The sequence below is a fragment of the Erpetoichthys calabaricus genome, chromosome 2 (assembly GCF_900747795.2).
Source record: "Erpetoichthys calabaricus chromosome 2, fErpCal1.3, whole genome shotgun sequence".
NCBI classification, from domain to species: domain Eukaryota; kingdom Metazoa; phylum Chordata; class Cladistia; order Polypteriformes; family Polypteridae; genus Erpetoichthys; species Erpetoichthys calabaricus.
The window spans coordinates 29170759-29187031 of record NC_041395.2 but is presented as its reverse complement, the minus strand read 5'-3'; the positions used below and the strand labels follow the sequence as shown (position 1 = coordinate 29187031).

At 43.1% G+C, this 16273-nt stretch overlaps 1 protein-coding gene across 1 annotated transcript in view; it reads right to left on the bottom strand.

Moving 5' to 3' along the window:
• Positions 1 to 9273: 9273 nt before the first annotated feature.
• Positions 9274 to 16273, bottom strand: part of syt12 (synaptotagmin XII) — a 375899-nt gene continuing 368899 nt past the window's right edge. The window contains exon 8 of the mRNA XM_028793531.2: positions 9274 to 16106. Within this exon, the coding sequence (XP_028649364.1) occupies positions 15933 to 16106 (174 nt within the window). The 3' untranslated portion in view covers positions 9274 to 15932. The remainder of the gene's footprint in view (positions 16107 to 16273) is intronic.

Here is a 16273-nt window from a genome sequence, read left to right as displayed (position 1 = left end):
TACCCACCTCCAGTCGAACTTCAGAGTTCCCAATTGTGTATAAGGAGCCTTGAAGACCCTCCTGTTTGGTGAATTTCTGTCCTAACTGAAGTTAGCTCTTAGATTCTTGTAATCTCAGAATTGTAAGTCCCTTGTATTTTGTTGTAAACTCTTTGTTTGTGGTGATCTGTTTTGGTTTGTAACACTTTGTTCCCAACAGAACCCGAGCTGATGTTACTCGATTTTTATTGACCCCCTTTTGTTGACCCCTTTTGTTTTAAAGAGATGACAGATGGGGTCCGGCACTCTAGAGGAACAGGACAGCGTCATTGTGACAGGGACATGACAAGTGAAGAGGCGATGGCAGCAGGTCTCTCCACGGTGGTGGCCTAGTTTGTGTTGGGGTCCCAGGTGACTTATTAGTGTCACTCTTGGCCCTCTCATTATGTCGGCCTGTCTTCCTTCTATTGTCTGCATTGTGCCCCCCCTCGCCCTCCACTTGCTCTCCTTCTTCTTCTAGTGAGTCATAATAGGCCTGAAATCTAATCGCAGTGCTTAGCCGCAGCAACACTCATCCTAATTTGTGCTGCTGCCCTGAGAGGAACTTCATGTAAGCAATCCCTAGAAATTTCCAAAGGGCCTGTTTAAGACCGGGAGTGCCTTCATTACCGCGAGTCCGCATCAAATAAACGAGCGAGCCGGAGAGCTCAGAGGGAGAAGAAGAGGAGAGCAAATACAATTTCGACTAATGGCATCTCAGTCGATAAAACGAGACCACAAGTATTCATAAGAGAAGCCAAGAAAGTGCAGGGGATGAGGCTCACTAATGAAATGAAATTCTCCGGCTGAACTCGTCCCCGGGGTGGGGGGGGGCGACGGATTTACGGCCGCGCATCTCACTTTTTAATGAGTGGTTTGGATGTGCGGAAACCCCAAAACGTGCAGTTCTGACTCTGCTGAGGTGAAATTTCTATGTCTCTCTCTTTATTTTGAATACGTTTCTCTTTCAAAGTCTAACCCCCCCCCCCTAACCCACACGAACACACTTTTTACCCTGTATGTCCCGTAGGTGGCGCTAGTCCCGCTTTGTGATGTGATCTCCCATGGTGCTCTCTCTGACATGGCCGTCCTTTTAGTGAATGTTGTTGATCCAGTTCAGGGCTACGCAAAACCAGGAGGTAAACCTGCAGGGGATGCCATCCGAAGAATCTAAACACCCAAATTCAAATAACATGAACAGTCCTTTGGGATGCCGGGAGAGACCCCCGCACACGGAGAACAAGCAGAGACCGTGACTCTCTGTGACCAGCATGAGGTTCAAACGCTCAAAGCTGCCAGGAGTGAGTTCAGCCTCCCACGACTCCATATTGGAATCAATGGCTGCGGAAAACGCGAGGATTGATAAATGATTAGAAAATCGGCTCTGAGCTGTCAGACGGGATTTACAAATCGGAAAGAGGAACAGAAAATAAATGAAGTGCACTCTCCGGCGACGTACCCCCCTCTCTCTATTAGTTTCCTAATTAGCCGAGCACAGATTTGCAGAGTGCTTGGCCTCCAGTTTTTCGACAGACTAGACATTTAGAAATCATGGGACTAATGTTCTGGAAAAACTTCAGGTTTCCTTCTGTTTTATTGAACAACTCTCTACCAAAATAAAAAAAAAATGTCTGTAGGTTTACAGACACAGCAAGGTGGATTCATCGAGGAGCGGAAACGTTTACAACAAATACATATGTGAGCAAAAATATTCCTTACTCTCATTTTATTTTAATTGTGTGCACATTGCATATTCTGTATAATCTCACTTGTTTCTGTGCGTACCTACATAAGCTTCAGGCAGTCTGTATGCGTTGTGAACTCTAGAGGGCGCCAGAGGGGGCCCAACCCCGGACACAAGTCCTGTTAACGTTAACGAGGCTTCATTTCCACGTCACACGTGTGATAAACACAAATCTCTTCACGCTGTCTCTTTTCTTTCTCCTCCTCTTCACCTCCCTGGAGAGCTTCGTTCACTTCCACGCGACTCGGACTCACCTGGATTTGGTCAAGCAGCGTCTTTCATTAGCCTGGGAGTACTTCTGGTGCTGGGGTGTCACATGGAAGTCCCATAAAACACTGATGAGGAATCCCCGTGGCATCCCCTGGTGGCCCCCGACAAGGCTGTTTCCAGAAGACTGCAATACCCAGCCTGCCTTTGTTTCTGTGGCAGGCGGCTGGCATCCATGCCCAGCCGGGACGCCCTTGCACACTATATTCGGGGGGGAGCAGCCCTGGAAAGTGCAATACCTCCCCCTGGACGCTAGATGGCCGCCCCCCTGGGCCGGAGTAGTGCCTGGGTTTCCCACAGGGCTCCCTGGGAATTGGAGTTGGTGGCAGCCATGTTGGGTCCCGCAGGTACCACCAGGGGGTGCTGTGTTTGGGGCTCCTGAGCCCGTATGGGCAACAGATTCGTCACACCTGGAAGTGCCGCCGGAACTCGGTAATCAAGCGCCTGGAGCACTTCCAGGTGACCTATAAAAGCAGCCAGCGACCACCACTCAAGGGCCAGACTCGGGTGGAGGAGGACAAGGTTGCTAGAGAGGAGTGGTGGTGCCAAGGAGAAGAAGGTTTTGTGCTTGGGCTGTACTGGTGGTGAACAGTGCTTGGAATTGTGTTGTAGCTGGGGGGTTTACGGGGAAGACGTGCCCTCCAGCTGAAGAATAATAAAATAGTTGTATTTGATAGTGCCTCCTGTGTCAAGTCTGTGCCGGGTCGGGCGCAATATAGCGCCTTTGTGACATTTCCTTTAGGGGGTGATATACTGTAGCTCCCTAATTGGAATAAGTTCTTTTATAATTGTGGCGTTTTAAGTAACCGAAAAATATATAAGAGAAAATAACTTAGCTTTCTTTAATGATGATTTACGCGGCATAACAGACGAGGAAGCCATGACAAACGTTATCAAGGTGGGATCTTGATCTAAACAGTCTGCCATCTTTCGTCACTGTGCTGATTTTCAGGACGGATGACATCATCCACCCTTCGGCTTCAAAGTGTTTGGCAGCAGTCCAAGCCTTATATACTGTCTTCTCCACGTGTAGGCCCAAACAAGGAGTGGAAAGGGTTCAATTTCATCTCTAACATACAGGAATAGTACAATGCCTATTTTCGCAGTTGTCCCCTTCATTCTCCAAATGCTGGACTAGCAGTTTCTAAATGCTGACAGCCCCTGTGTGCTAACTTTGGTCTGCACATGTGAGTGAATTTATAAAATCATTTCTTGTACAGAGCACAGTGACATTAAACTTACATTCTTGTTACAGCCTTGTGGGTATCTGCACAGGTGCAATTGCCCAGGGAGACTGCCTGGTATTATATTGGGGTAGCCCGCAGTCCGGCTGTCTGTCCCTGTCCTTCCATTATACTGTCCTCCTAGGCCAGGTATTGTTCTTCGGTCCAAACTGTAACCAGAATAATAAGTTTAATGTCACTGTGCTCTGTACAAAAATGATTTTATAAATCCACTCACACGTACAGGCCAGGCCAAAGTTAGCACACGGGGGCTCTCAGCATTTAGAACTGCTAGGCAAGCATTTGAAGAGAGAAAGGTACAGCTATGAAAATGGACATTGTAGTATTACTGTATGTTAGAGATGAACGTGAATCCTCTCCTTGCCTTGTTTGGAACCTAAGTAAGGGCCTGCACGTGGAGAAAACAGTATGAGTCTCCGAAGCCGACGGACGGGTGGGGGATATCGTCATCCCGTGCTGAGAATCCTTCCAGCACAGCGATGGAAAATGGCAGACTAAATACATCGAGATCCCACCTTGATAAAGTTTTGCCATTTGGCTTCCTCCGTTTGTGATGCCGCATAAATCGTCATTAAAAAAAGCTACGTTATTTTCTCTTATGTGATTTTATACCGCCGTATCACTATGGGAGGGATATCACCTTTTAATATTATGTCTCTTGTGATAATAGAGGCACTGTCGACCCCTTGAACCCTCAGACCAGACGTAAGACACCAGATAAAAGTCCAATAATAATATTTATTATTATAAATAAAGTGCACAAAGCACCACCACTCCACTATACTCAATAAACAATCCTCCAATCTCCCAGACGCTTAGCCACCCTGTCTCCCAGCTCAGCTCAACGTCTGGGATTTCCCACAATCCTTTTATAGTCCTTGACCCGGAAGTGGTTCTGTCCCTCTGTCCATGTGACTTTCTATCACTTCCGGGTCAGGTAAAAATTTCTCCTTTTCTTCAGCCCGGAAGTATATCATTTCTTCCGTTCCTGTGACTTGGAAATACTTCCGGGCTATACCGAAAATATAAATCCCTGGGCCTCCCTGCAGCGACTCCTGGCGGCCCCCATGGTATCCAGCAGGGCTGTGCATTAAAAATCCACTGTCCATGAGGTCCTGCTGGAATTCGGGGCGCCTCCATGTTGCAGGGAGGGCTCCATCTGGCGGCCTGGGGGTATTGGCCGGGATGAGCGGCTGGCCATATCCCACACTATATAGTTTTAGGTTACTTAAAACGCCACAATTTAAAAGAACTAGGGAACTAGCGACCCCTAGAGGAAACACCAACCGAGCCAGGACACCAGCACACCCACTCTGTCATTGGCATCTTCTGCCTGTCTTCTGGGTGAGACAGGATGATCTTTGTCCCGTTGTGGTAATGTGCCTTACTAGAATTAAAATTTGTCAAGTGTCCTCTGCAGTGTTGAAAGGCATTTGTTTAGGAAAAAAAATCAAAGTAAAAAGAAAGGAAACTTGCCCTTTTCCTTTTGTATAGAATGCAGATGGACATCTTCACTGACCTTATTAGCGCCTTTTGGAGAGTGTCGCGGTAGGTCTCGTATAGTATGGAGAGACAGCCTTGCCATTAACCGGCCGGGATGGCATTGTCGGTCGTCCACTACTGTGTGTGCCTCCCGCGACACGATAACACTAAAGGAGTAAAAGATAGTGTGAAGCGTCATAATATTAGTTTACCACGGTTTAGAAAAGGGATCCCATGTGTGTAGTTGTCTGGGCAGTAGCTCAGGGGAAGGACGTGGCAATTTAAAAGTGCTTACGGTAACTTAAAGCAGAAGCGCAGTTGTGTCTCAAAAACCGGCACAGCTATGCGCGCACGCGCCTGCTGCTTGAACTATTATAGTGTTTTTGCAGGGCAAGAGACGCCACTTCGCGCCGACAAGTTCTCGTCATCGCGCGGTTATAGAGATGACTTAGGACAGCTTAATTGGTCGGCACAGGGGCGCCGAATATAAAAAGGACTCGTGGACCCTAGAGGTTGGTCCCTTTCTGATTAGATCTTTCTGGAGAAAGGTACTCAGTAGAACAACTTGGATTTACCAAACATTACCGCTTGTGCTTTGTTTTTTTTTGTAAATATTTGTTCTTGAATATATCTCTGGAATACTTTTTGGTGGAGGTATTTATTTGGGTTATGGGTTTTGGTGCACTGTTTATTTTTGTATATATAGTAGTCACTATTTTTGAACATCATTTATTTACTGTTTTTGTGTGTCTTTTGCGGTATTGAACTGTGTTTTAATATATAAATTCCACAGGACATTATTTTTGTTGAGTGCACCTGTAAATAAAACTTCACTTTATTTTTTAAAAACCCAACCCTTTTTGTGTCCGTGTCTCCCTGTCTTCCATTATCATCCTGGTCACGCTCGGTCCCATTTACTAGACATCCAGAGTGTAGGCTGGTGTTTTTATTTCCCACTACACGGGGTGTCACACCCGTTTCTTGTAGTGGCATAGGGCTGGCCTCCCGTCTGCTTAAGGAGCCTGGCCATGTCTGTCATCCATCACAGTGTATAAATACGAGGGGGAGTCAATGTAAAGTCAGAAAATGTCACGGACCTTAACAAACCTGATCAGGTCATTTCTCCATGTCGCCTCCACTCTTCTCAATGCACTTGCGCCACCTGCCTGGAAGATTCCAACAAAATAAAAGGCTTTGTCTCGTCCTCGAAAACCCATTTGTATCACAGTCCTTATCCTCTGTAGTGGATGGCCACGGCCCTTGCCCGACTGGGACGCCCCCCACACTGGAAAGACTGGGGGAGCAAGCATGGCCAGAGCGTTACAGTACCTCCCACGGAGTGCTAGATAGATAGATAGATAGATAGATAGATAGATGGCAGCCCCCCCTGGGCTGCAGTGGTGCCTAAGAGTCCCACAGAACTCCCTGGTAGTTGGATTTTGATACAGCCCTGTCAGGGTCCGTGGGTGCCGCCAGGGGGTGCTGAGCCCTGGAGAGTAGCTCTTCTGATGCACCCGGAAGTGCAACCAGAAATAGGACAACAAGCACTTCTGGGTGCCTTATAAAAGGTGCCAACGTGGGAGCCAGAGTCGGGTGGAAGGAGGATGAAGCTTGCTAAGGACGAGTGGGAAGAGAACAGAAAGAGAGAGAGAAACAGAAAAGTATTGTGCTTGTGCTATTTGGACTGTGTTGGGCCTGTGGGAAACGGGGAAGGCGTTTCCCACGAGGGGAAGAAAACTAAAAAGCATGTGCTTTTACAAGTGTGCCTCTTGTGTCGGGTTGGGTGGCTGGTACGCCCCCTACTGGTGTCACACCTCTTCATTTTCTGTTCTGGTCTGATCCGGTTTGACCTCCATGGTAATCATCTTTGTATGAAATCTTCAGTTTCTTGGAAACCTGTCACTCAGAGTAACTTTCATTTTGTAAAACAATTCTAGTCTGACACGTGTCTTGAGAAAACCATTTCATTTTGGCCATTTTTGATCCCAGAAGTGAACTTTAGGAATGCCAGCTGCTCACTTGCCAAGGTAGGTCAGTAGACTTGCTTTATTGAACAGAGTAACGGGTTTCAGTGATGCCAATGCAATTACAGTAGGTTTCTCTAACAACCAGTGCACTATGGGAGATGACCTGAAAACAACTGAAAATGGAGCTTTGCAGCCAAATCTGAATAAATGAAAAATCTGTCATTTCAAAAAGTAATGGCCATTAGCCACACTAGTAATGTCTTTTTAAAATCAATTTAATGGTACCTTTTTAAAAAAAGGATCAACTTTTGTCAAAAGCATCAACATTTTTGTGCGATTCCAGTTTTTTGAATTTGTATGTTTACCAAAGTGATTATTATTAGGATTTGAATGAAGATCCAGTCAATGTTGAGAATAAACAAAGATTCCATTTATAACACAAATCCTGTAGTACTATGGTGTTGTACCGTGTCAGCCATTATGAATGTAGTGAGAAGTCAAGCAAAATGACACCTTTTATTGGCTAACTAAAAAGATTACAATATGCAAAGCTTTCGAGGCAACTCCGGCCTCTTCTTCAGGCGAGATCGATTACATGTGTAAGGCGTAGAGGGCACAAGGTTTTAAACCGTGCCCGTGTCTATGTACTTACGGGCCTATGGACCTTTCGAGTGTGTGAAGTAACTCTAAGAAAACAGCGCTTATTTAAATAGTGTGCCGTACGTTTAAAGTGTACAGAAGAAGCTAAGAATCTTTAAGTATATAAGAAGTTAAGAATCTTTACATATGGAAGAAGAAGTAAAGAACTTTTAAGTACAGAAATAACTAAAGTTTCTCAAGAAAAGCCAGGTTTAGAGAAGATATATTTTTCCTTTTTTTGCCTTTTATTCTACATGTGTAGCTATTTTTTTCTTAATTCTTGTGTGGATTATTTGCTTTGAGTTTTCACTAAATATTTTTAAAATGAACTTTTGGACTGAGAGATTTCTTTCGACACGTGTTTTACCCGTGGTTGATTTCGCCTTATACTTCGGCGGCTACACTAAAGTTTAAAACCTTGTGCCCTCTACACCTTACACATGGCAAGGCTGGTCACTAACTGAGAATAATGTTTAGTCAGAGCAGTTAGAAATGGCAAGAATATACCAATACAATTCTACTTATGGGGGTTATAGGAACCTCCCATAGATTATGCTTTGTCATCTAGTAAAATATTTATGAATCTTATATAACTAGGAAAATGGCTCTTACAATGACTTTGACTTTTATTGAATATAGTGTGATTAATCACTTAATAGTGCTGACACATTGCATTGGTTCAATTGAGCTAAAAATGTCTCACCGAGTTTTGTTTGTACTCTGCATCAGAACTTCTTGTCTCAATGTCCAACAATCGTTAGCTCACACCAATGGATTCCACTTGCTCTGATACGCCTTTTCCCTAATTGCCCTGGTGAAACTTTTCACTACGTTCATCACTGACTACTCCAAGATTCGTCCAAGGAATCTTTAGCGCCATGTTGTTCTTCATGGTTTTGTATACCTGAAGGAAGCATGTTGTCAATCAAGGTTTGTTTGGGACTCTGTATTTGCTGAGACCAACATCCTTGAATGCCTTCTGTAAAATTTTCTCCAAGTCCACAGGCAGATCTTTGAACCCCTTGTCATTGATGATGTATCTGATTTGTGGACCAACAAATCTTGGTGTCAGTTATTCATGGAAACATCGGTCTGAAATATTGAAAATCTTCACCTTTCTTGTTTACTGCTTACACCAAATTTTCATCGGTCCAAATTTCATATGAAGAGGAGGCAAAAATCTCTTGGTCGAGTCGATCACCGGTTTATGTGCCACACTCTTCTGCTCTTATGGAGTGCCCAGCTCTTTTTAATGTACTGAGACTCTTCAACATGGCTGTCCCATTCGCAGTACATGGTGCACCTGAGCTGCATTGCTAGTAGCCGATCCATGACATTTAGACCATCACGGATGTTCCAGTTGTGGTTGTTGTATTGTAGATGTATACTCGTAATATGAGAAAAAAAATCACAAAACAATACGTGATGTGAAAATTCTACAGGTGACTGTTGTGATCAGCAGGCCAAAGTCCCTAAGATACGCTCTAAAGTGTTCAGAAAGCAGACTCTTGGTTGTCCAGTGTCAGTTGTTCTGCTGTTCCACGCCACAACCCTTGCCCACCTTTTGCTAATTCTTTTGTTATTCCTTATAAAGAAGGCACGTCCTTTTCTTCTGCAGCTTTCTGCCATTCTGTTTTGAGTACCACATAAATACTGTATGCTGAGTTGTGAAATGGGATCCGGCCTTGGAGACATCATTTTTCCAGTTATGCTCATGCTCACTCTTTTACATAAATATTACTACATTTTTGGCCGTAACTTCAAGGCGTTCAAAGAAAAAATATTAATCCATCCATTCAATTTTTTAGTTTTTGCCTCAACATTAGAAGAAAGCAACTAAATGAGGACATCCAAGATCCCCAGGTGAATATATTCATTAATAATATATAGTTACAAAGTTAAAAGTGTAATTTCTTTAAGAGTAATTTTATTTTTATTCCATTTGAGTAACAAGAAACAGTCTTCAGGGACCCTCACACGCACAAAATAATAAATAATGAACAAGTGCAAGTCACTCATTTTCCATTTTCATTATTAACAGTATATTGTATATATGATTTTATAGTCTGCATAGGTTTACACAGAATACAATGAATATATTTTTGTAATCATCCCAAAATGAATTTCTAAACCAAGTGCATACGGCTGTATGTGGGCTGCTATTAAACGTAAGAGCCGCTCATGACAGAAATCACAAAAAAATGAAAGTGCACGGCTCAGTCACATCACACGTTGTTTGTTTTTTCAAAGCCGCCGAGGGTTGTGTGGCGTTTCAAGGAGGTCCGACTTACGTTGACACTAAGACTTAAACTAAACCTGGAGGGGACACACACACACAGAGACAGACAGACAGACAGCAGATTCATAAAGTATTCAGACCTCAGAACTTTGTGCACATTTTACTGTTCTGTAGATTTAATTTTTAATGGATGAATTTGCAACTTTCACCCATCAATCTACACTCAGTAAACCGTAACATCAAAGTAAAAACTTGTTTTCAGAACGGTTTGCAAATTTATGAAAAATCAAGCTCTGATATTTCTCCTTCATAGAAGTGTTCAGATCCTTTGCTGTGGCACTTCAGATTGTGTTCAAATGTATTGCTTTAATTCTCTTTGAGATGCGTTGTGAACTCCACTACACTCCACCTGTGGTAAATTTAACTGATTGGACATCACTTAGAAAGGCACACGTATACCTGTGTATGTGAGGTCCTACAATTCACGCTGCATGTTAGGACAAAAACCAAGCCATGAAGACCAAAGAGCTCTCTGTAGACCTCTGCCATCTAATTGTGGTGATACGCAGATCAGGGCAAGGAGATAAAACTCTTTGTAAAGTTTTGAGTGTTCCCAGGAACACAATGGGCTCAGTAATTGTGAAATGGAAGAAGCTTGGAGCCAGCACGACTCTTCCTAGAGTTGACAGTCCAGCCAACATTGAGTAGCCAATCAATAAGGGTTTTGCCAGGCAGGTAATCAAGAACCCATTGGTCATTCAAATGATCTAATTTTTAATAAATTTGTAAATGTTTCTTAAAACGTTTGCACTTTTTTCATGAAAGGTTATTGAGTGCAGGTTGAATGTCAAAAATGGCAAAGGTATCCATTTAAATTGACATCTGCAACACAATAAAGTGTGCAGAAAGTGAAGGACTCTGATTACTTTTCTCAGACAACTGAACACACACTTTTATACAATTTGGGATGTGGGAGAATATCAGCGACACAGAGAGAACCGACACGGCGTGCAAACCAGGCTTGGTGTTAAACACAAGAACTCTGAAGCTGTGAGGCAGTACTTATAAGCACGGCGTCACCGTCTCCTAATGTGTTCATTTCTCATTTTTAGAGTTTGTTCTTTTGTATTTTATACTTTTGTACGCCATTGGAGTAAACACAATGAATTCTTGGCACCTTTTTATTCAGAATATCAATGACTACCAGTCCCTTCAGCATTCACCAGCATAGAAATCCAATTTAATCAAATCAAAGTAATAAAATGAAAAATTAAGCAAAATGAGTTTTCTTTTTACTTAAAAGTCACTTGCCATTGGGTCACCAACTTTCTCAGCATAATAGAAACAATGAAGGACTGAATAGACATTTTCATTTTTACCTTCTCAAAGAGTATATTGTAATAAAGTTCAAAGTTCAAGTTTTCAATGCATTTACTCATGTTAGGCATTAATTACATATTTTAAGTGGACTTAAGAATGGTTTGAGTGGGAGACCTAAACAGGAGTTACTATATGTTGAAGATCGATCTATCTATTGTAGCAGATATAGCGTTTGTCCACCTCTTGAACCCTCAGGTACCACTCTTGAGACCAGGTGAATGTATAATAAATCTTCGTTTTATTATAACACAGTGCACCAAGCACCCTTTCCACCACACTACTCATATACTACAATAACTCTCAAAAAACCAATCCTCCTCACCCAGACACGTCGCCACCCTACCTCCCAGCTCAGCTCAAATGTCTGGGCTTACCCATAGTCCTTTTATAGCTCCTGACCCGGAAGTGGTTCCAAGCACAACCCACAAGTCCATTTCCTTCCGGGTCAGGGCAAACAGTCCACTTCTTCATCCCAGGAGCACGTCGCTTCCTCCAGTCACGTGACTGTGACGCACTCCCGGGTTATAGGGCATGCAAGAGCCCACTAGCCCCCCTACAGCGACTCCTGGCGGCCCCCAAGGTATCCAGCAGGGCTGTGTCACAACACTACAAAGTCCATGAGGCCCTGCTGGACCTCGGGGCACGAATATGCTGTCCGGAGGGCTCCTCCTAGCGGCCTGGGGGTGAGGGCCGGACTGGAAAGCCGGCAATCCTCCACACTATCTATCTATCTATCTATCTATCTATCTATCTATCTATCTATCTATCTATCTATCTATCTTAAGCATGTGTATTAAGTATGGTTTCAAATCTCTGCGCAGTGGCAGTCTGTGTGGATTCTCCACGTTATCCCTACATGTATTCCTGGGTACTCCATTTTACATCCCACATTCCAAAGATCTACAAATCAGTTTGACTTCTGTCACAAAATAGTCCTGATATGAGGAAGTGCACCTTGTGATGAACCTGCACATCCATCCAGGTTTGGTTCCTGCCTTGTGTCAGATGTTCTGATATTTTTAGATATTTTTAGGACAACTTTACCTCCTTGACATAATTAAATAGGAGATTAAGAAAGAGAAGAATGCACATAAATTTCATGATTAGGTTTTGACTTTTCCAAATAAAGTGGAGTTGTTCTGCTGGAATCTGCATAAATACTACTTAATATTTTGTGGCCTAATACCGCAACCTCATCAAAAACAAAAATTAAAGAATAAATTTATTATTAAAAGTTTTGCCACAGCTTTTTCTTATTTTGTCATAGTCTGTAACCTTTCATTGTACAGTACAGGCTTCCCTGGCCTAATAAAGCTAATCTATTTTTCAATATGGCATTGCAAAATGAGTTTTTATAATATGAACATATAAGTATCTTTAATTTAAAAAAGGAACTTTTTTAAGCATTAAAGAACCTATAAAAGTGTTTACCCCCTTGGACATTTTCACATTTTATTATTATACAGACAACATTGAATCACAATGCATTTAATTAGCCTTTTTTGACAGTGATCAACAGAAAGTGACTCTTTGATGTCAATGTGAAAACAGATATCTCCAAAGTGATCAAAATTAAAAACAAATCTATATATATAAAGTGAAATACCACTGACTCACTCATCACAAAATCTCCCAAACCAATTTGGAATGTAGATTTGACTGGTGGCCCATTGGTGCTTGCTAAGAAACAGTTTTAAAATTTTCATGGTCCAAGCGTGAAATTTGTATAGTTTTTTAGACCCGTTTGTCTGTCTGTCTGTCTGCTTTTCACGAGAGAACTACTTCATGGATTTAGATCAAGTTTTTTTCTATAATTTGCTTGAACATTACATTGATTTTGCGACTTTCTCGTTGTGCTAAGTATCATAGTTTGCTTGCGGTACCGATTTATTAGCGCAAATCTGAGAGAGACTCGTCGGGCTGCGGTGCCCTCCTCACTCACACGTCTGCCCTTGGGGTGTAACCTTAACTCCGCTTAGTTAGCGAACGAGAGAACTACTTAACAGATTTAGATCTTTTTTTATATATAATTTGCTTGAACATTCCAGTTGATTTTGTGACTTCTCTCATTGTGCTAAGAATCATAGTTTGCTTGCAGGAGCCATGTAGTTACGCTAATCAGAGACTGAGACTGCGGGCTGAGAGGAGGAGTCAGGAGTGACGTCAGGAGTAGAGAGCTGGGCCAGGCCCTCGTCACTGTCCTGTTTCACTAATACGCTGGCGATGCTGCGGGAGATAGCTAGTATATATATATATATATATATATATAAAAGACAAAATAACTGATCCCATCTCCTTCAAATTGTCCTGTTTCGACTTTGGCTGTGGACATGTTGAGATAACATGTGTGAAGGACAGCCGGGTCCCATGCCCGGCAGGGACGTCCCTACTGCATTTGTTCCGGGGGAGCTACCATGGACAGCTCAATACCTCCCCCGGGACGCTTGGTGGCAGCCTCCCTGGCAGACGATGATTCCCCAACCGGGCGCATGGCTCCATGGGAGATGGAGTCCTCCACAGCCTGGTTGGGGGCTCGGATGGCCGCCAGGGGGAGCTGCATGGACTTTGCAGCCCGGCTGGTCAATTCCTCAGCCCCACCCGGAAATACAATTAGGCCCAGGTGATCAAGCACCTGGAATACTTCCGGGTGGGGTATAAAAAAGGCCAGCCACCACCACTCGAGAGAGCCAGAGTCGGGAGGAGGAGGACTAAGCCTGAGGAGGAGTGGTGCTGCCAGAAGGATTGTTGCTGTGGTGAGAATTGTGCTTGTTTGGGACTGTGTATTGCCTGTGGGTCACGGGGAAGACGTGCGCCCACGGGTGAAGAAAATAAAACGTGTGTGTTTAAGACATACGGTGTCTGTCTGTCTGTGCCTGGGGCCTGGTCTTTTACACATGACATGTAACCACCAGTCAGAATCTGACTGAACTTTGCTATTTTGTGGCTGCCGCTAGCCGCACATGTCTGAAACTTGTCTTAAGCCCAATTTGGACAATTTAGTTTTGCAGCTGTGCTTGAAGGTGGCCGATCTCTCCGTACTGACATTTCCCCGTTCTGGCTTTATGAGTACTAGAACTTAATGTACTGTATGTGTACTGTCAGTTTTCACCACATTAGCAGCCCTTATTTATACCAACAACATGTCTGTTCACAGCTCCAAATGGGATCCCCACCCTCGCTACCCCACCACATTTTGTAATAACATATCAGTGCACCTACCTACTCCGTTGGGCCCTAAATCTGAAAATTGTTCCAGGGTGCTATATAATGGCTGAGCCTGCGCTCCGACCTCCAAAGTTCAAAGACAATTTATTAATGTAGCGTACCAAATGCCAGATACCTTTAGACCTCCAAGGGGATTCCCTATCTCCTCGTTCTTCCGCACACAGAACAAAGTGTATACCAGCTGATCTTTCTTTCCAGGGTAAAGTAACTATTACCGGAGGACCTCTGTTACTTTATTGCCATCAGAATTGCTCAAATGATGGTTTAACTGATATGTCAATTCGTATGGGACCTGTTTACCACGGGGCTAAGTCTTAAAGACTTTCTTAACACAAGGTAAAACACTTCCTGGTCTTTAGAGAGATGTGAATGTGCAGTCCTGTAAAATGTTAATGAGCGAAAATTACCAAGGTCTTCCGGTAAGAATGACTCCTGGTGTAAAGCTGTTCCTGCCCAACTAAGGCTTTAGCCTTCCTAGCGCCACAAAAACTCAGTGTGGTTCATAAAACAAACGAGGCATTAAATTACGGTTCACTCCCAGTCCTATGAACTTATATATTCCCTTCGTCCCCTCAATGTCAAGCTAAAAATTGTAAACAACAAATTTAAACGATTGATTTGCTTCTTGGTTAACAATGAGGACTTGAAAACTGAAGTCTTATATGACTAAGTTAGGATTTTTACCGTGATTACAAAATGAATTGGCTACAGCTGTGTGATGCACTCCAGGTTTACGTGAGTCAGGTCTGTTTTGCTGAGTACAAAAGGTAACAAACATGCAGCTGCCAGTTGGACAGGGTGTTTGATCCTGCCTACTACACTCATTTGAACTATCGACAGCTAGCCAAGCTTTTTTTAATGACGTTTTCATTATTTGTTTTCAGATTTGTTACACTGTAACATCAAATATTAGTTTTCCAAAAAATAACAAAAGAGTAGAACGTGTTTAGTAAAAATAGCCTCTAATTATTTTTCTGTATCTTTGTGTATATACATGTATCTGCAACGTATAGGGTGACCAGATTTAAAACAAGAAATACTTAAGAGGGACTCGCTAGGCATGGGTGGTTGGTCAGAGCGTGGGTGCGACTGCTGTTTATGGGGGTGATTATCGGGTTCCACTCGTGAGATCAGTTCCCTAGAAAATGACTGACAGGTAAATCCCACATGTTCAAGAAATGTCATGCACTTTTGCTGCCATCCTGTCTCTGTGATTTGGTGTTAAATCCTTTAGATGAAGTTGGTACAACTTGGCGACAACGGCTTTGGTACCCCATTGGCAGGTGACTGTACTTTAACCAACTTTGCTTTAAAGAAATGCAATCAAGTGTGTCAGTTCACACGTTCGATAAGAGACTGACGGTGGAATTTATTAAACTGGAAAATCAAAACTGAAATAAATGAATAAGAATTGATTATTTTCTAATGCATTTCCATATTGTGGAAAACTTTATAAAACTTTATAAAGGCCGAGTATTGTTCACCAAAGTTTGACTCCTGTTCAGGCTACTTGGGTATTTGGATGGGGGGGAGTAGACCACCCAGAATATTTACAAGTGTAAGCTGCAGTTCGTTAGATTCATTGGATAAACACCGAGCTTGAAATTGGGAGATCTGGTCACCCTGCTGTAATATTTGTCTCCCCTCCCAGAAAATAAATTAAGTGTAAGAATTTAGGCACCATGCAAGAAATTAAAAATTAAAAAAAAGAGCCAGAAACACAGAATTTAAATTCTCCTCAGTGGGTGCCACATGGACACTGGCTTGCGTAAGGTGGCTAACATCTGATTCCAGTGGGTGATGCCCATTCCGCTTGCTTCTGGTCCAATAATGACGTGGCCGATATTCTCAGCTCGGCCGTCTTCACAGCACTCTGCCACCGTGACCCTAAGAGAAAGGTCCTGTGGGAAAAGGGAAAGTGAAAATTAGAAAGTGCAGCGTTCCAGTCCAGGTTGGGTTGCCATGCTTTCGCTAGGTCACTTCAACCAGAAGGGTGTGGCACATGATATCACTGGAAGAAAAGATAAATCGATCAATCGCTTATTTATAAAGCACTCTAAAACAACAG